Genomic DNA, 20,317 nt, shown 5'->3' with positions numbered 1-20,317 from the left:
TCTCTATTGATCTACCTTCAGTTTCGCTTTCTTCTTTCACTTGAGTCCCTCGTGAATTTTTCACTTCAGTTGGACTTTTTATCTCAAGAATTTCCAATTGGTTCTTTTAAAAATTATTTCTAGCTCTTTATTGATACTCTGTTTGGTATGACATTGTCATTATACCTTGCTTACCTTTTTTAATCATGTTGTCCTTTAGTTCTTCGAATATATTTATAATGGCTACTTTGCAGTCTTGTTAAATTTGGTTGTTCTTACAGGCAGTTTCTCTTGCCTACTTTTTTCCTAATGTAAAGGTTATACTTTCTTTTATTGCTTGCTTGTTTTGCTTGTCTCATAATTTTTTGTTGAAAACTGGAGAATTGAAATAATACATTGTAGCAACTCTTAAGTCGTCCTCCTCCCACCTCTGGCTTGTTATTGTTGTTTGCTTATTTATTTAGTGACTAGCTGGATTATTTTAGTGAGACTCTCTGCCCCCTCTCCCCCACCCCCATTGATGCATGTGGCTCCCCAGTGACCGTGGGATGGCAGTGGTTTTGGTAGGGATCTTTTTGGCTCTTTTCCCGACCACACCCAGCTGTTAAACTCCACTAATTGCCAACTGATTGCTCTATTGTTTTCAACAATTCCCTGAAGTGCATATTGCTCCACAGACTGATCCAATCAGGTTTTTAAAGGGCCAGGACTGGGAATTAGGTCTGTGATTGAGATTTATTCTGATTCTGTAGAGCTCCTGCCAGCTGCCTCTTTCCTCAGTTCTCTCTGGTATCCCAGCCAGTCAGTCTGCAGTTTAGTCTGTTACTGCAATGAGTGTGTTAGTCTCCTCCCAATTGCCTTTTACAGCAGTCTCCACTGTTTTCTAAGAGCAAACCTCTCCACACTCTGTTGCAAATGAAGTCAGTTTCTTTGGGGGAAGAGAACTGGAGCTTTCTATTTTACAGTGTGCTCTCCCTCTGGCCAAAATCTCTGTACTATGGCTCTTGAACTGGGGGGTTGGGACAATGGCACATTTCTCCCTAGGCATTCCTGCTGTAGGAGCTGAGCACTTGTGGGGAATGGAGCAGCAGTAGCCTCAGGTTTTACTAGCTTGTCTCCCCAGGCTTGGAATCTCTGATTTATGAACTGCAAATGAGCTGGGTCATGGATAATCTGGACCCCAGTGTTTTCATCATGCCCCATCCAAGGTAGAGCCTGTGTCTCAGGGATTGGGATTGGGTGGAAGAAAGGAGTTCCTAATCTGTCAGCCACACTTACCTGGAACTTAGTCTCAGCAACAGATAATTAAGGATAGATTGAGAAATGATGATGCCCTGCCCCTCCTGAGAAAATACCCTCCAACTGGAAGGTGAGAGAAAAGGGAACCCTGTTCTCCGTTGCACCAGTCTATAGTGTTTCTATGTCAGAGAGGTGGAAGGAGGAAGGAGAACGGGAGTGAGTCTTTCTTCAAATACCGTAGACTCTTCACTGTTTAGCAAGTTCTATTTGATTTTCATGAATAAATGTTTCTTTTTTTGCTGTATACTCATAGGGCCATTTCCAGAGATTGTAAATGGTATTTGCTTTTTTGTTTTTTAATCATTTTTGCCGGTTTCACTGGGGAGTGTAGATCCATGAAGCTCCTCATGCTGTTTTTTCTGGAAGTGAAACTCTGAACCTTATTCTTTTAAATGAGGATTATCATCTTTTGGTATTTGAGAGAAGAATGTTCAAGTGCTTTGAAGAGGTTGAAGAGATGTTTCTCCCAAGGGAGGAGCCTACTAGGAAAGGAACATGAATCCCATGGCAGAACATAAACTCTCTAAGATTAAGGTGTTTTCATAGTACTTCTGAGTTTACTACACAGCCTGGGTTTTTAAAAACATTTTTAATTGAAATTTTTCTTATTTGTAACTACGGTTGTAGCATCATGATTTTAAAAACCCATTTAGAATAACATCATTTAATTACCTTGATTTCCTCTTATTTTTCCTTAATTATAAGCTTGATGTTTGGGAGTGTAATTAACATTTGGTTTTTGTTTTTGTTAGAGGCAGTAATGAACCAGGAAAAAAGAAACAACATATCTGTCATATTGAAGGATGTGGAAAAGTTTATGGCAAAACATCTCACCTACGAGCACATCTTCGCTGGCATACTGGAGAAAGACCTTTTATATGCAACTGGATGTTTTGTGGGAAAAGATTTACAAGGAGTGATGAGCTTCAGAGACATAGAAGAACCCATACAGGTTAGTTGGTTTATTTTAGGACCTGTATTTTTACTTCTTTTTTCATTGCTTAGATGAAAATTTTAGTGATAATTAGCTATCAAATTGGAAATACGCAAATTAAGGAGAATTCAGTGTCGTGATTATATGAAAGATGTTTAAGATCAAAATTTTTTACCTCATCTCTGAGATATATTTTATTCTACTTTTTATAAGCTTTATTGGCATAATTACATGACTTTGAATTTTTTCCATTTGCTTATCTTGTATTCTTAGCATGTTGAACTCACATACATTACTTTTTGTCAGTATTTAAATAGATGAAAAGAAAGTTGAATTATTTTATTGGTGACTATTACTAGTTTTTGTGTTTTCACAATCTGGACAATTGACTGAAGCATCAAGAGCATCAAATATATTCTTCTCATTGTCTTTTAAGGTTTTTGTTTTTGTTTGTTTTTTTGTTTTTTGTTTTTTGGTAAGTTTGGTGTTTTATCAGTCTAGAATTTTTTTGATGATGGCCTGGAAGGAAATACAATTTTATTTTTCTTTCATGTGGAAAGCCATTTCTTGAGTAGCCCATTTCTTTCTCCACTGGTTTGTAATGAAACTTCTCTCATGTATTAATGTCTCCTTTAAGAATGGCTCAGTTTCTGGGTCCTCTGGTTTGAAGCTTTTATCTATTTGTCAGTTCCTACACCAATACTGTATACTATTGTAATTACCAGAGGCTTATATTAAGTCTTGATATCTGTTAGGGCAATGGGGCAGTTTTCTTTTCTTTTTTTTTTTTTGCATGTAACACCGACTTTCTCTGTTTAGAACACTATATATATGTATATACACACACACACACATATATAGACACAATATTTAATTATTGAATAAATTAATAATTTTAGTAGATTTTTTAATTGGACATTAAACTTTTATCTTGTATCAAGGTACATGTAGGGCAAAATGGCAGCTAGAACTAACATTTATTGCTCAGCTACCATTTATCAGATGTTTCAAATATATTATCTCATTTGATTCTAACAGCAGCACTGTGAGCTAGAAATTGGCTCCATTTTACAGATTAGAAAGTAGTCTCAGGTAAGAAAAAGTGGTTGTTAAATCTATTTAAAGTGATAACTAAAAATTATTTAGTTTGATATGCATGTAGATTAGTAATACAGATGAGTCTTAGTATAATGGCTCAATCACTGAGTTAATATTTTGCTAAAACCAAGAATTTTAATGTAAAAGAAGTTTTAAAAACTTTGTGTATATTACCTGGGAGTTTCTAATGCCATCTCATCTTACATATTGGCAAATCTGTTGTGATTAAAAATTAAGCCCATAACAATATTGATGTCTGTTTTAGAAAAATACTGTGCTATTTATGTCAGTATGTAGTAATTCCACCCTACATTAGCAGTGGGACAGATTAGGGATGCCAAGAAAATTTGGAACCTCTCACATGGTTTCATCATTTTCTTTGAGAAATAATGAATTTCTAAGGTTAATTTCTATTGCACATCCACACTCATATAGATAATACAAATTTATTGAAGGATTTATATAAATACATGTTTCAAAACCAAAGGTTAATGATTTGAAAGCATAATTTCTTCCTTTTTAAATGGTCCACACCATTATCATCTTTTAATAACTTGAATAATTCAGAATTTAACATACGTTAAGCTTACTTTCAGTGTTTCAAACATATTGAATACATCATATACATAATTGTTTAATTAAACATGGTATTCTGAAAAATGTTTAGCTTTTATATCAGCATATACTTTTAAAGACATAATATAGTAACTTCCAATGTTTATTAAAGTTGCTGAAAAGAATATGAAATAGTATCTTTTGAAATAAATAAGTATTGATTAAGCATTTAAAACCTTGGTTATTCATGGGAAGAACAATGTTTTATCTAATACCCAACCAATGCACTGCAGGAAAACTCAGTCAGCACCTTACTATGAATGAATAAATGAGTTATTTTTATTCACTGATGAAAATAGTGCAGATTTTTTTGCTTTTGGTAAAATAAATATTAAAAAAGTTTTCAGATGACACATGCGTGTTGTATTTAAAAATCAAAATCATATTGAAGACCTTGGATTGTTAAGGAGACTCTTTGCCCTACCCCCTATTTTGCTCCCCAGAGAAAACCATATTTAATCTCTAAACTATTTTTACATTTGAATTCATCCTGTGATGGCTGCCATATATCTAAATAGTATGCTTATACTGTTATTTATTGATACATCAATATTAAACACTCTATTGACTTCTTGCATTGAGTTGAGAATTTACCTCACTTTGGGCATGCAGTTGGCCAACAGGAACCTGAAAAAGTGCTCAGTACTGCTAATCATTAGGGAAATGCAAATCAAAACCACAATGAGATATTGCCTCACACCTGTCAGAATGGCTGTCATCAAAAAGACCACAAATAACAAGTGTTGGGAAGGATGTGGAGAGAATGGAACCCTTGTGAATTGTTGGTGGGAATGTAAATTGGTGCAGCTGTTACGGAAACAGTATGGAGGTTTCTCAAAAAAACTAAAAATAGAACTGCCATATGACACAGCAATTCCACTCCTAGGTATATATCTGAAAAAAAATGAAAACTAATTTGAAATGATTTAGGCACCCCAATGTTCACAGCATTATATACAATTGCCAAGATACATAAGCAGCCTAAGTGTCCACCAGCAGATGAATGGGTAAAAAAGAAGTGGTAGATCAATACAGTGGAATACTACTCAGCCATAAAAAGAATGAATTTTTGCCATTGGCAGCAACTTGGAGGGTATTATGCTAAGTGAGATAAGTCAGACAGAGAAGGACAAATACTTCATGATACCACTTAAAAGTGGAATCTAAAAAATAAAACACACTAGTGAATATAACAAAAAAGGAACAGAGTCACAGAGAGAACAAACTAGTGAGAGTTTCACCTCCCTGTTTTTCTCTCCTGTGTGTTTTTTGTTTTTCTCTGAAGTTTCAAATTGCCTTCTTTCCCCTTGCGTTGATTAACTTTATCACCTCCTCTTGTTATTTTAACTTTTCAAGGAAAGTATCAGCTCCATCCAGTTTCTTCTTATTCCTAGAGATCTCCAGCTTTCTAATCAAACACTGATTGATTCCTCTCTAGGGCTACTGCGTTTGTAATATTGACTCTTTTTTTCCCCTGCTCTTTTGGTTTTGATCTAGTGTTCTCAAGATCTCACACCTTCAGTTTTCTGTTTATTTCCTTGGTTTCTGGAAAACATTCTGAAATGCTTCCTACAAAAAGGCATAGGGAAGTAACCTAATTTTGAAATGTCTTTGTTTTGCTTTTCCACTTACGTGATGGTTTGGTTAGTACAGAATCCTAAGTTGCAAATTATATTCATTCAAAATATTAATGGCTCTGCCCTATATTCTCCTTGCATCCGTTTTACTAATAAGAAGTTCATTGTTACTCTTTTCTTGTTTTGTGTAGATGACCTAATCTTTCCCTTTTAGCTTTTAAGAGCTTGTTAATTTTATTTATTTATAATTTCTTAAATTATGAAGTAATTTTAATTTACAGAAGAGTTATGAAATGAAGCTCTTTTATACTTTTGAAAGAGTTGCAAAGATAGTATAGAAAGTTCTCATAAACCCTTCACCCAGCTTCCTCTGTTGCAAACCTCTTTTATAACACAATGTTAAGAAATTAACATTGGTAGAATACTATTAATTAAACTATAGACTTTCCCACAGATAATCCTTTTTTCCATTCCAGAGTTCAGTCTAGAATACCACACTGCATTTATTTGTCATGGCTCTAGTCTTCTGCAGTCTGTGAAATTTCCTCATTCTTTCCTGGTCTTTTCTTACCTTCACACTGGAAGATTAGGTGCCCTATAGAATATCCCTCAATTTGGGTTTGTCTTTTTTTTTTTTCCATGATTAGATTGAGGTTACAAATTGTTGCTGGGAAGAATATCACAGACATTATTGCTCTTCTGATTCTGTCTTATAAGACAGTACATAGATGAGAGTTTGGTTCTTCTCAACCCTTTCCTGGGTAGGCTCACAACCCTAAGCTTCCATATAGTCTTCTACATTACAAGGAGTATGTCAGAGCTTTTCAAAGCCCCTATGGATATTTGTATCTCCCAGCTTTTTATTTTAAGTTTTTTGTTTAGCCTTTTTATTGTTTGGCCCAAGTGTTGTTCATTGCCCTGGACATCCATGAAGTTTAAACACATGGCTATAATTGTTTTAGACAACACGTGCCATTTTCTACTTCCAGAGGAAGGTTTTTGCATTGGGCTACTTCCAAGGAAAGTGAAGTACAACAGTATTTTATGCGTCCTCCAAAGAAACAATGGTGATTCTTTGGGAAAAGAGTTTTGAAAGCTCCAGCTCTATTTTGCTCCCTCTGGTGGCTGCCAGGCTGCTGGAGAGTAGAAAGTGACACTAGGCAAATTAAAGCATCGCAAAACTTGCTGTTCTTACCAAGAAAGAGCTATTTTTTAAAAAAATTAAACAGCCCCTGAGTTACTGCAAGCCTTGATTAATTTCCAGAGTTTGAAAGGGTTGACTTGTTTTTTTCTCAATTTTCTGATTCCTTTCATAGAGCAGTGATTTTTTTTTTGGTCACCATATTTACTGACGTTACCTCTTTTGTGTTTTTTTGTTTTTTTCCCCTTTATTTCTGAAGAATTACAAGGATTAGAGAGTTGTTGAGTTCTGTTTGTGACGTGTTGAATGATGTGTTCTATGGCATGGTAGGAAAAGTCACATTCATAGTTGAGTTTAGAAATTGGGATCTTGACGTCACCGTCCATTTGTAGATGATAGTTAAAACCATTACAGTAGATCAGAGATTGTCTTTTGAAAAAGAATAATAAAATGGCCAAAGGGCTTCTATATTTGAGTAGATAATTGCTAAAGGAAGAAGTGAAAAATTACTCAGTATACAAATTTATGTTCCTGCAAGTTCAGGGTCTCAAATCTCATCCAGTCTCTCAGAATATCCTATAAGTCTTACTCTTTTTTTTTTTTTAACTTCCTCATTACCTTAGTAATTATCTGAACCTTAAGTCTTATTTCCCTTTTGTCACTCCCACTTAACCTCCCCTTACTCTCAGTCTTCTACTTATAAGAAAATTTAAGCCACACGAGTTCTCTCAAATTATCATTCCTCCCCCTTTTAATTTACTTGTATCCACAGGTGATGATAGAGGAGAATTGAGTGTACTTATAAAAAGTTCAGATATTCCAGGCTGGGTAGGTAAGAAGCATTGTCCAGGAGGTTCTGATAGGTTCCTCTTGATAGGCATTGTAGGGGTCCAGGGACTACAGATTTCTCAGTTTGAATAATTTGATTTCTTAGAACAAATCAAAATATGGTTTCTGTAATGTGAGTTATATATAAAAGTCTGGTAAGGAATTAAACATATGCTACAAATGGACATTTAGTGAAAGTTATTCAGTGAACAAAGTGTATGTTTTTTATTTGTGATTACAATGCCGGGCATTTTTAAATGTCCCTATAATGGGTTGAATTGCGTCTCCCAGAAAGATATGTTCAAGTCCTAATCCCCGTTATCTGTGAATGTGACCTTATTCGGAAATAGGTTCTTTGCATGTGAGATGAATTAGGATGAAGTCATACTGTGCTCAGTGCCTAGGATTTAGGACCTACTGGACCCTAAATCCAATGACTGGCATCCGTATAAGAAGGGGAGAAGACAAAGAGACACAGGGGAAAAGGCCTTGTGAAGACAGAGATTGAAGAACTGCAGCTGTAAGCCAGCCAATGTCAGGATTATCAGAAGTGACCAGAAGCTAGGAGGAAGCAAGGAAGGCTCTTCTCTAGAGCCTTTGATGGGAGTTTTGTAGTACTGACACCTTGATTTTGGACATCTAGCCTCCATAACTGAGAGAACAAATACCTGCTGTTTTTATGCCAACCACTTTGTGGGTTTTTTTCTGTTTTTGTTTTTTTTTTTAAACAGAAGCCCTAGAAAACTGATATAGTCCCTTAGTTCACTCCTGAAATTATTTTGGTTTATAAATATGGAGGTATGTGGTTTATAAATATGGAGGTATGTCATGTTATCAAATGATAAAATTAGAAATAATATTAATAATTCATAAAGTATGCTTTATACACTATTTTAGCTTAGGTTTGAAAATGAGATTATAGGCAGAACTATTGACAGCTAGGTAATTGGCCCTTGATGACTACTCTAGATAAACTTAAAAGGTCTGATTTGTTCCATATATCCTTTCAAATCTGATTCCATTTGAAAATCTCAGCAGATTTTTTTTCTGAGAGAAATTACCGTTAATATATTAGGAAATAATCTACTGTAGTTTCTAAATATGAATATTTTACTTAAATCCTTTAAAATACTACAGTATTTTAATAATCATGTAATAGAGCATGGCAATCTTGTTAATAGTTAGAGTAAAAGAAGCTTTTTTTCCCCTATACTCAGTTTATTAAACCAAAATCATTTTGGTTACATTCTTGAGATTTTCTAAGAGAGATAAAATTTATTCTTGACATGCTTTTGATACTTGTAATGAAGATGTTTCATAGATCCTGAACCATATAATCAGTAATAATTCATTTTTATTAGGCTTTAATTTTTTCAGGATTATGTCTTACGTAACTGGTTTTCTATTACTGCCACAACAGACTACCACAAAGTTAAGAGCTTAAAACAACGCACATTTTCTTAATACCACAGTTTCTTTAAGTAAAAAGTCATAGTAGGCTCAGCCTGGGTCCTCTGCTTAGCATCTCACAAAGTTGAAAACAAGGTGTTGGCTGGATAGTGTTCCTTACTAAAGGCTCTAGGGAAGAACCTGCTTCCAAACTCATTCACGCTGTTAGCCAAATTTCAGTGTTTCCTGTTGTAGGATGTAGGTTCCTGTTTTCCTGTTGGCTGTCAGCAGGGGGCTGGTGTTTGCTCCTGGAGAAGGCCCACATTCCTTCTCATACTTTGCATGCTCCAGCAACAGTAGATCAGGTCTCTCTTCTAATTTCTCTGATTTCTCCTGTTGCATCTGACTTAAGCTGAAAGAAAGCTCTGCGCTTTTAAGAACACGTGTGATTAGATTGGGCCACCTAGATAATCCAGAATAATCCCCCTGTGGTAACCTTTATAATCTTAGTTATGTCCCTTTTGCCATGTAATAAAACATATTTACAAGTTCCAGGGATTAGTGCTTGGGTATCTTTGGTAGGGGAGGGGAAATTTTGCCTACCATAAGTGACTAATAATGAAGTTTTGGTAATTAGTTGCATTAATTATGAAAAACGTTAACTCTACTAAGGGTAATTGTAAAAATAATTAAAATAATTGTAAATATAAATACAAAAAATATAATTGCCATATACATAGTGTAAGAAATCTACCTCCTTGTATCTGTATATTATAAATTTTAATGATAATATTTGCTAAGAGAAGGAAATTCAAAAATTGTCTGACATCACAGAAAACACACTTCTGTGTGGAAAAGGTTATTAATAAACTGAAATGTCATTCCCCTAATGATAGTTTAATTGTACAACATAATTTTTTTTCAAATATCAGTTAACTATATTTGTGTCTATTTCTGGGCTCTCTATTCTGTTCCATGTACAACATAATTTACTTATTTTGATATTCTAGCCAGTTTTCATTGCTTGAAATTAATTGGACACCCACACCACTTAGGAGTAGACAAAGTCCGCACACAAACTGTGTGACCACCATTTCTCATTTATCTTACAGTTTGCTACTGAGTAGCTAGGGACTTAAATTTCTTTCTTAATTGCTGCTAGTAACTCTTTCTAACTCGTAAGGTGGTTGTAGATGACTATCTCAAGATAATGGAAGCTGCTTAAAGTCAGAGACTCTTAATTTGTTCATTTTTATATCACTAGTGCCTGGCACATTATAGATGTTCCATAAATATTTGTTGAAAAATGACTGAGTTTATGAACATCACAGCTAACAAATATTTATTAAACAGCCAGTGTGTACAGGCTGATGACCCAGTTGATTGTGTGCTTACTTTCCCTTCAGGCTGTCACCACCCGATTTCTTTGATTATTCTTGGCCATTGTTGCCATAAAAGAATAGACGTCTCTAATTGCATCTGGTGATAAAGTATAGAAAGCCTAAACTAGAAATCAGGTGCCTTGAACCCCTGCTCTGATATCAGTAAGTTGTATGATTCCCAAGCAAATTAATTTTTGAGCCTCAACTTACTCATCTGTAAAATGAAAATGTAAAATAAGATCTTCAAGATTTCTTCCAGTTTTAAAATTCGTAAACTGAGAATTTTTATTTTGAAATAAAATGGGAAATTTGAGAGATAAAGAAGTTCAAGATTGGTCCTTAAACAGAAATCGTCACTTAATTGTTTTTCGCCCTTGTCTCAGTGTCAGCATTCATAAAAAGCAAGTCATTTTCCGTAAGACTTAACTGCCTTTATATTTAATTTCTTTGAGGATTTTGTCTAAAGCATTTATTTATCCTTTCATTTCATTTTTCAACACTGAAAGAGAAACAAAACTTCAATTAGAAATTGCAGGTGCAATTTAAAAAAAATAAAAGCACACACATAAAGAGGGGCTAATATCTGATATGACAAGCTTGAACATATGGATTTTCTATTGGTAAGTCAGAAGTGGGGCCAGGTAAAAGAAGTCAGCTAAACTGAATTTTCTTATTATCCAAATTCCACTATCCGACAGGAAAATATTACTTCTTTCCCTTAAGTAACACTTCTAAAGGGAAGGACTAAAGCTAAAGGGTGGTCCATTGTGAACATGATGATATATCAGTTAACCACATTTTTATGTCCACTATCCAGTATACAGTAAAACGAAATGACTTTTTTCTAAAATACGGGAGTAGTTAGTTCCAGTAGAACTGTCTTATCTTTTTTAAAAAACACATTTACTGTGATAATGGTTCCTGTACAGTAAACTACACAGATTTCAGATGTACAGTTTGATGAATTTTGATAGCTGTATACACCCATGAAACGACCACCACAATCAGGATAGCTAACATTTCCGTCACTTCCCAAAGGGTGCAATTTTTGAATTTCCAGTTTATCCCTTCCCACCCCCTTTACCCTCTGGAAACTATTAAGTTTGTTCTCTAAGCCTGGGAGTCTGTTTCCGGTTTGTAGATAAGTTCACTTGTGTTCTTTTTTTTTTTAGATTCCACATATAAGTGATATCATATGACATTTTTCTTTCTCTTTCTGGCTTACTTCACTTAGAATGACGATCTTCAAATCCATCCATGTTGCTGCAAATGGCATTATTTCATTCTTTTTATAGCTGAGTAGTATTCCATTGTGTGTGTGCCTGTGCGTGTGTGTATGTATGCATGGGCGGGCACACACACACACACATACACATATCTTCCTTATCCAGTCATCTGTCGATGGACATTTGGGTTGTTTCCATGTCTTGGCTATTGTAAATAGTGCTGCTGTGAACACTAGGGTGCATCTGTCTTTTTGAATTATATTTTTCTCCATATATATGCCCAGAAATGCGATTGCTGGATCATATGTCTATGTTTAGTTTTTTAAGTAACCTCCATGCTGTCCTCCTTAGTGGCTGCACCAATTTACATTCCTACCAGCAGTGTAGGAAGGTTCCTTTTTCTCCACACCCTCTCCAGCATTTATTGTTTGTAGACTTTTTAATGATGGCCATTCTGACTGATGTGAAGTGATATCTCGTAGTTTTGATTTGCATTTCTCTTATAATTAATGATGTTGAGCATCTTTTCATGTGCTTGTTGGCCATTTGTATGTCATCTTTGGAGAGATGGCTGTTTAGGTCTTTGGCCCATTTTTTGATTGGGTTGATTGTTTTTTGATATTAAGGTGTATGAGCTGTTTGTATATTTTGGAAATCAGTCCCTTGTCAGTTGCATCATTTGCAAATATTTTCTCCCATTCTGTAGGCTGTCTTTTTATTTTGTTGATGGTATTCTTAGCAGTGCAAAAGCTTTTAAGTTTAATTAGATCCCATTTGTTTATTTTTGCTTTTATTTCCATTATTCTTGGAGCTGGTTTAAAAAATATATTGCCATGATTTGTGTCCAAAAGTATTCTGGCCTATGTTTTCCTCTAGGAGTTTTATAGTATCTGGTCTTACATTTAGGTCTTTAATCCATTTTGAGTTTATTTCTGTGTATGGTGTCAGAGAATGTTCTAATTTTGTTCTCTTACATATATCTGTCCAGTTTTCCCTTCACCATTTATTGAAGAGTCTGTCTTTTCTCCATTGTGTAGTCTTATCTCCTTTGTCATAGATTGATGGACTGTAAGCGCATGGGTTTATTTCTGGACTTTCTATCGTGTTTCATTGATCTATGTATCTGTTTTTGTGCCAATACCATACTGTTTTGATTACTGTAGCTTTATAGTATATTCTGAAGTCAAGGAGTGTGATTCTCTCAGCTCCACTCTTCTTTTTTAAGATTGTTTTGGCTATTGGGGTCTTTTGTGTTTCCATGCAAATTTTAACATTTTTTTGTTTCAGCTTTGTAAAAAATGTCATTGGGATAGCACTGAATCTGTATATTGCTTTGGGTAGTATGGCCATTTTAACAATATCGATTCTTCCAATCCAAGAACATGGTATATCTTTCCATTTGTTTACGTTGTCTTTAGTTTCTTTCATCAGTGTCTTATAGTTTTCAGAGTATGGGTCTTTTGTCTCTTTGGGTAGGTTTATTCCTAGATATTTTATTCTTTTTGGTGTGATGATAAATGGCATTGTTTCCTTAATTTCTTTTTTCTGCTATTTCATTGTTAGTGTATAGAAATGCAACTTATTTCTGTATATTGATTTTTGTACCCTGCTACTTTACCAAATTCATTGATGAGTTCTGGTAGTTTTCTGGTTACTTGTTTAGGGTTTTCTGTGTATGGTATCATGTCATCTGTAAACAGTGACAGTTTTACTTCTTTGTTTCCAGTTTGGATTCCTTTTATTTCTTTCTCTCCTCTGATTGCTATGGCCAGGACTTCCAAAACTATGTTGAATAAAAGTGGCAAGAGTGGGCATCCTTGTCTTGTTCCTGATCTTAGAGGAATGCTTTCAGCTTTTCCCCGCTAAGTATAATGTTAGCTGTGGGTTTGTGATATATATGGCCTTTATTATGTTATGTCCCATCTATTCCCACTTTCTGGATAATTTTCATCATAAGTGGATGTTGCATTTTATCAAAAGCTTTCTCTGCATCCAGTGAGATGATCATATGGTTTTTATTCTTCAATTTGTTAATGTGGTGTATCACATTGATTGATTTGTGGATGTTGAAAAATCGTTGCATCTCTGGGATAAATCCCACTTGATCATGATGTATGATCATTTTAATGCATTGCTGGAGTTGATTTGCTAGTATTTTGTTGAGGATTTTCATATCTATAGTCATAAGTGATACTGACCTGTAATTTCCTTTTTTTTGTGATATCCTTGTCTGGCTTTGGTATAAGGGTGATTTGATGATAGCCTCATAGAATGAGTCCCTTTGAAAGTGTTTCTTCCTCTGCAGTTTTTTGGAATAGTTTCAGAAGGATAGGTGTTAACTCTTCCCTAAATGTTTGGTAGAATTCGCCTGTGAAGCCATCTGGCCCCAGACTTTTGTTTGTTGGGAGTTTTTAAATTGTTGGTTCAATTTCAGTACTGGTAATTGGTCTATTTATATTTTCTATTTCTTCTTGGTTCAGTCTTGGCAAATTGTACCTTTCTAGGAAACTGTCCATCTCTTCTAAGTTGTCCTTTTTGTTGGTGTATAAATTGCTCATAGTAGCCTCTTATGATCCCTTGTATTTCTGTGGTGACAGTTGTAACTCCTTTTTCATTTCTGATTTTATTAATTGGGCCATCTCCCTTTTTTTTCTTGATGAGTCTGACTAAAAGTTTATCAGTTTTGTTTATTTATTTTTTCAAAGAACCAGCTTTTAGTTTCATTCATCTTTTCTGTTTTTTTAGTTTCTATTTCATGTATTTCTGCTCTAATCTTTATGATTCCTTTTCTTCTACTAATTTTGAGTTTTGTTTATTCTTATTTGTCTAGCTGCTTTAAGTGTAAGGTTAGGTTGTTTACTTGAGATTTTTCTTGTTTCCTGAGGTAGGCTTGTATCGCTATAAACTTCCCTCTTGGAACTGCTTTTGCTGTATCCCAGAGGTTTGGATCATTATGTTTTCATTTTCATTTGTCTCAAAGTATTTTTTTATTTCCTCTTTGATTTCTTCAGTGGTCCACTGGTTGTTTAGTAGTATATTGTTTAGCCTCCACATGTTTGCAGTTTTTTTCTTGTAGTTGATTCCTAACATCATAGTGTTGTGGTCGGAAAAGATGCGTGGTACAATTCCAGTTTTCTTAAATTTATTGAGGCTTGCTTTATGGGCCAGTTGTGGTCGGAAAAGATGTGTGGTACAATTCCAGTTTTCTTAAATTTATTGAGGCTTGCTTTATGGGCCAACATGTAGTCGATTCTGGAGAATGTTCCATGTACACTTGAGGAGAATATGTATTCTGTTGCTTTTGGATGGAATGCTCTATAGATATCAGTTAAGTCCATCTGGTCTAATTTAGGGCCTTTATTTCCTTACCGATTTTCTTTCTGGCTGATATGTGCCTTCATGTAAGTGGGGTGTTAAAGTCCCTCATTATTATTGTGTTTTTTCCAATTTCTCCTTTATGTCTTTTAACAAGTTCCTTATACATTGAGGTGCTTGTATGTTGGGTAGGTATATATTTACAATTGTTAATCTTCTTGGATTGATCCCTTGAGCAATATGTTGTGTCCTTCTTTGTCTCTTGTAACAATATTTTAAAATCTATTTTTTTCTGATATAAATATTGCTACTCCAGCTTTCTTTTGATTTCCATTTGTGTGGAATATCTTTTTCCATCCCCTTTCAGCCTGCATGTGTCTCTAGATATGAAGTGCATCTCTTATAGACAGTGTATATATAGGTCTTGTTTTTGTATCCATTTAGCCAGTCTATGTCTTTTGGTTGGAGTGTTTAATCCATTTACATTTAAGGTAATTATCGATAGTGTGTTTTTATTGCCATTTTGTTAATTGTTTTGGGTTTGTTTTTGTAGGTCTTCTTTTTCTCTTTTCTTGTGGTTTGATAACTACAGAAGTTCCTTTAACATTTGTTGTAAAGCTGGTTTGGTGGTGCTGAATTCTTTTAGCTTGTGTTTGTGAAGCTTTTGAATTCTCCATCAAATCTGAACAAGAGCCTAGAATTGTCTTACATATTAGAAAGAGAATATATAAGGATCATTTTGTATATCAGAACCAAACAGTCTTATTCTTTAAGTCTTAAAAACTCTTTTAAATTTGAAGTTTAGTATTTGCCCAACTCTCATGTTTGCCTTGTAAGAAGCTCAATGCACTATTAAATTATTAACTGATTTTATTTGAAATAGTTCTAAGATATTTCATCCCTCTAGGCATTCTATCCAAAACCCAGACAGCAGTTTTTAAGGAAGAGTGGACGTGAGCTTTTAACATTATGTATTGTTATACCTGAAAGATTTTCTAGATCATTTTTAGAAACCCTCTTATTCCGTAAACGGAGAAATTAAGCCCCAGAACAGTTATTTTATTTACTTACTTCTGCCTTTATTTTCAGTAGTTAGCAGAATCAAGACTTTAACCCAGATCTTTTATTCCCAGTCACATGCTTTTTCTCCTGTACTGCACTGCTTGTTTGGTAGCATTTTAAAATAAAAACGTTAAGTGTTTTGCAACTAGTCAAAAGTTAAACAAAAGTATACAATGACCAGAAGAGAAATTATTTTAAATTGTAACTTCATTTAAATAAAGTGAATTACTACTCATTTAATATTTTTCTGTTTAGGAGAAAAGAGATTTGAATGTCCAGAATGTTCTAAAAGGTTTATGCGGAGTGATCATCTCTCCAAACATGTCAAAACGCACCAGAATAAGAAGGGTGGTGGGACAGCTCTTGCCATTGTTACCTCCGGAGAACTGGACTCATCTGTTACAGAGGTGCTTGGCTCCCCAAGAATTGTCACAGTTGCAGCCATTTCTCAAGATTCAAACCCAGCAACTCCCAATGTTTCAACCAATATGGAAGAATTCTGAAAAGTTATTTATAACAGAGACCTCTAGTGCTGCACTTAAGTTTACACACCTTTGAAAATCTGGAAATGGGCTGGTCAAGTGGATTACAGAGTAGGAAATCATGTTTTCATTCTTGGCTTCTTTAAGTATTCTAAGATTCTGGGTCAGCACATGAAGTGTTGAAATTTTAGAAATACAAAAAGCAAACTGATATACTGGAAACAGAAAAGTATTTCCTCCATGTTATATGTTGTGGTTATTTGCAGATATATCACATAATCTTTAAATTGAATCCTCCCATCTCTTAACATCATGTGTTAACATGTTTAAAAAGACACACCTCAGTAGTTTGCAGGCTGGACCTTAATTGGACTTGTTTTTTTTGAAAGTACTTTGTTAAAAATTCAGTCAGTAATAATTTATGTGGATTTTTTTCCTCCAATAGCACAGAAAACAAATGGTTAACTGATGATAGAGTTAAAACTTCATTTCCTTAGCTTGATTTTTGGAAAATCAACTGAAAACCGTTTTGGCCATCTTTTCTGAATGATAGAAATTCTTCAACAGTTGAATTAGGTAAGTTCCAAAAAAGTAATCTGAGGTGCATCTCAGATCTTTATTACCACTACATTATAGTAGTGCGTATGCAGACAATCAGTGAAGTCCAATTACTTTCTCCATTTGGAGACACCAGAGGAACTTAGAGCTAAACCTTAGGTTAAATTTTAGATTGAAACCTTAGGAAAATCCTGGGGGGAAAATGGTTAAAACAAAACTCATAATAGCTTCAGAAAAATAAAATGAGGCAACTTAACATGTAAGGTTTTGAGGTTAGGATTGATTATATTCCTAACCTTAGGTTGAACCACAAAGTTCATTTTAAATGTTTATATTGGAAATATTTGCATAGAATTTAAATTGTTCTGTAGTTTCATATTCTGTAAATATGAGTTATGTTGATGATGTGCAAAATTCTTTATGCTTTGACTTGGTAGCCAAAGAAAGAATTATCACACTTTTTTTAAGTCCAGCAGAAGATTATCTTTTAACTACATTACAATTTCTGTTTTCGTTTCTACTAAAAATTAGCCGATCTCATTTTATTTCTAGCACTGTGTTAGAAGGCTGATTAAGAATTTATAACACAGTAATGTCTTTATGTAACTGAATTTTCCCTAAGAATACAACCTAACAAATATATAACATATCTGATACTATGAAACAAAAACTATTTTTTAAAAATCAGAATAATTTCAGTTAAGTAAGTGACTAAAGAATAAAATGTATTTCATTGTTTATGCAAGGGTCTCACAGGAAAGATTATAATGGAATTGGAATTGACCATTTGAAAATGAAAGTTTTTAGCTGCTTGGTTTACTAACACCTTTAGTTTGGGGCCTGTTTTGAGTATAGGTTTATGTTTTCTTGTGCATTCTCTGTTATTTCAGGAAAAGTACTACTCATGCAAATTCTCTTCCAAAATTGTGATGTTTCTTGTATTTTTGATGAAGGAGAAATACTGTAATGATCACTGTTTACACTATGTACACTTTAGGCCAGCCCTTTGTAGCGTTATATAAAACTGAAGGTCTTTTGTGCTTTCAGTTTGTATAAAAAAGCTTTGAGATTAAAGGAAAAAAAATTTTTACACTGTGGTTATAAATTTCAAGTTTCTTAAAGCTTTTGTAGACTTGTAACAAAGTCTTTAAATTTTAGTTGGATTTTGTAAATTGTTTTGTATATTTTATTTAATGTACTCTTAACAACTGATGTATCTGGCTTTAAAACATCAGAATCAGTTTGTTGTTTTGTTTGGTACAGAGGAGCATTTGGTAGTGTTAATTTTAATTTTATTATATAGGAGCTGAAACATCAAATATATATTTTATCTATCATTATGCTACACAATCAGTGCTATAAATTTTTTTATGCAAAGAAACTTTCCTAATGTTTGAATCATGTTTCCTCAGAGTGACACTTTCTGTTGTTGTTGATACCAAGTATGAGCTCTCTGCACCATTATTCCATGAACCAGTTCTAATGCATACCTATGTATGCTCATCAGAAATGAAATTTATTTTTGAATCAACAATGAGGCCTATTATAAATTTAACAAACTGAATCTGGATAGCTTTATAGCATATAAAACATATTAATTTGTGTTAGCAGGTGCACATTTCACCACTGAAATTAGAAATATTTTGACAGTCTGTTCTGCATACCATTCTGAATCCACTTTTTTGTCTTATAAGAATCGTAAATTTCAGTGTCCTTTATTTGACTCAGTGGGATATAGCTGTTATAAGTAATAGGGCACAGATGTGCAGTAGAGTCTTGTTTAATGGCATTTCACTGTTCATTCCCTTTGCCACTGTTATAAAACTTTTCTTTATTGTAATTATCAGTGCAAAGCTATGTATTTATCATGGTAGAACTCCAGTGTTAGAATAGTTTTTTCTTACAGTATACTTTCTTTGGTTAGGTTTGTGTATGTGTTGCTGATTACATTAGAACTTGATGTTAAGTCATTATTTATCACTCTCATGAGAGCAGTAATAAAAGTGTGTAATCTAGGAGAAAAAGTTAATTTGTCAAACTTAGATAAGCATGATGTTTAGGTCCTATTTTTCAATTTTATAACTGTTTTATTGCAACAATATTTGTATTTAAGTCTTCATTTTAATGCCTTGTGGTGTTTTTTTATGCATGTCACTAAGTTGTCATCCCACATAAATTGATGTGCAGCATAGGGTATTAAATCTACATAATGATTTTAAAACAGAAATAGTTGATGGTAAAATGTAAATGTTTTGCAAAAATTCCTTATAAAAACTTTTGTAGTAACATTTCACTTGTAAATTTTTTTTGTAAAAAAAAAAGAAAATGGAAAAAAAAAAAGATGAATTCAGAAAAAACCTGTTTCCCATATCCTAGAATTTAGACAATTATTCTGCCAGCAAAGCCTCTGGGGCTGTAATTGACATTTTTACAGTGCTGATTTGTATAAAATTTGTTTTTTGTGGATTTGGAAATAAAATCATGTATAAGTTGTTGCCTGCAATAACAATTGCAAGTAACCTATTAAAAATTCCCTCGAGTTTAACATGCTTCTTCGTTTAATTATGTATACTATAAAGCAGCAATAAATTGTTTGAACTATCAACCTTCTTATCACGATGAACACTGGAAAGTAAATGCTTCTCACTAGAAAACGTATTGGCAACTCTTCATAATTCCTGATATTAAGATCTGGTCACCATTTCTCTAAACATACTGCCAAAGAACACCAATTCAAATTTCATGTTAATTTGTAGCCGTTGCTCTAGACATTTATGGAAATTAAAATTTGATTTAGAGACTTTTTTACTTAAATATTTTAAGCAATAAATGTTAGGAAATTGTAGGAAGAGCCAAAAATGAAAACATAATTAAAATATTATTTAAACTCGCAGAAGGACTAAGAAGCAGTGTATGCCATGTAGATGCCACAAAGTCTATAAGCAAAAGCTGTCTTTTCCTCCTGGGAGAGCCCTGCAAATCTCATGAAGAACCGTAACTGTCTTAACAAATACCTTACTCTGACAACTTCAGTTACCAGATTTCCAACCCAAGCCAGGTTAGATACAGCCAAGTGAGGGACAGGGGATGTTAAGCAGCAGGGAAGTACACTGGTCCACTGAGGGGAGACTGCAAAGATTCTTTTTAAATCTCTGGTAATCAGAACCTATGTAGTGTATGGATATATTATCGTGTGTATTAAAGCTCTAAGGCAAAGACATAGTTATGTTACAGCTTTGTGTAATAATATGTGTTCATAACAATGACTGAGTCAAGAAACAGTTAAATTTATCCTACTCTGCCAAACAAGACCTGTAAGGGATAAATTTTTGAAAAGATTTGTATCAAACTAAAAATGTTTATTTCAGTTACCTTAAAAATTCACATTTGGAAGCATCAGGATGATATTGTATAAGAAGGGTTAATGCAATT

At 34.0% G+C, this 20,317-nt stretch overlaps 1 protein-coding gene across 1 annotated transcript in view; it reads left to right on the top strand.

Annotated features, from left to right (window-relative positions):
* Positions 1-19,430, top strand: part of SP4 (Sp4 transcription factor) — a 60,317-nt gene extending 40,887 nt beyond the window's left edge. Inside the window, exons 5-6 of the mRNA XM_032483876.1 lie at positions 2,031-2,230; positions 16,101-19,430. Of these exons, the coding sequence (XP_032339767.1) occupies positions 2,031-2,230; positions 16,101-16,348 (448 nt within the window). The 3' untranslated portion in view covers positions 16,349-19,430. The remainder of the gene's footprint in view (positions 1-2,030; positions 2,231-16,100) is intronic.
* The last annotated feature ends 887 nt before the right edge of the window (positions 19,431-20,317 follow it).

Source organism: Camelus ferus, chromosome 7, assembly GCF_009834535.1.
Source record: "Camelus ferus isolate YT-003-E chromosome 7, BCGSAC_Cfer_1.0, whole genome shotgun sequence".
In the NCBI taxonomy this organism is placed as follows: Eukaryota; Metazoa; Chordata; class Mammalia; order Artiodactyla; family Camelidae; genus Camelus; species Camelus ferus.
This window is presented reverse-complemented; position numbering and strand designations above follow the sequence as displayed.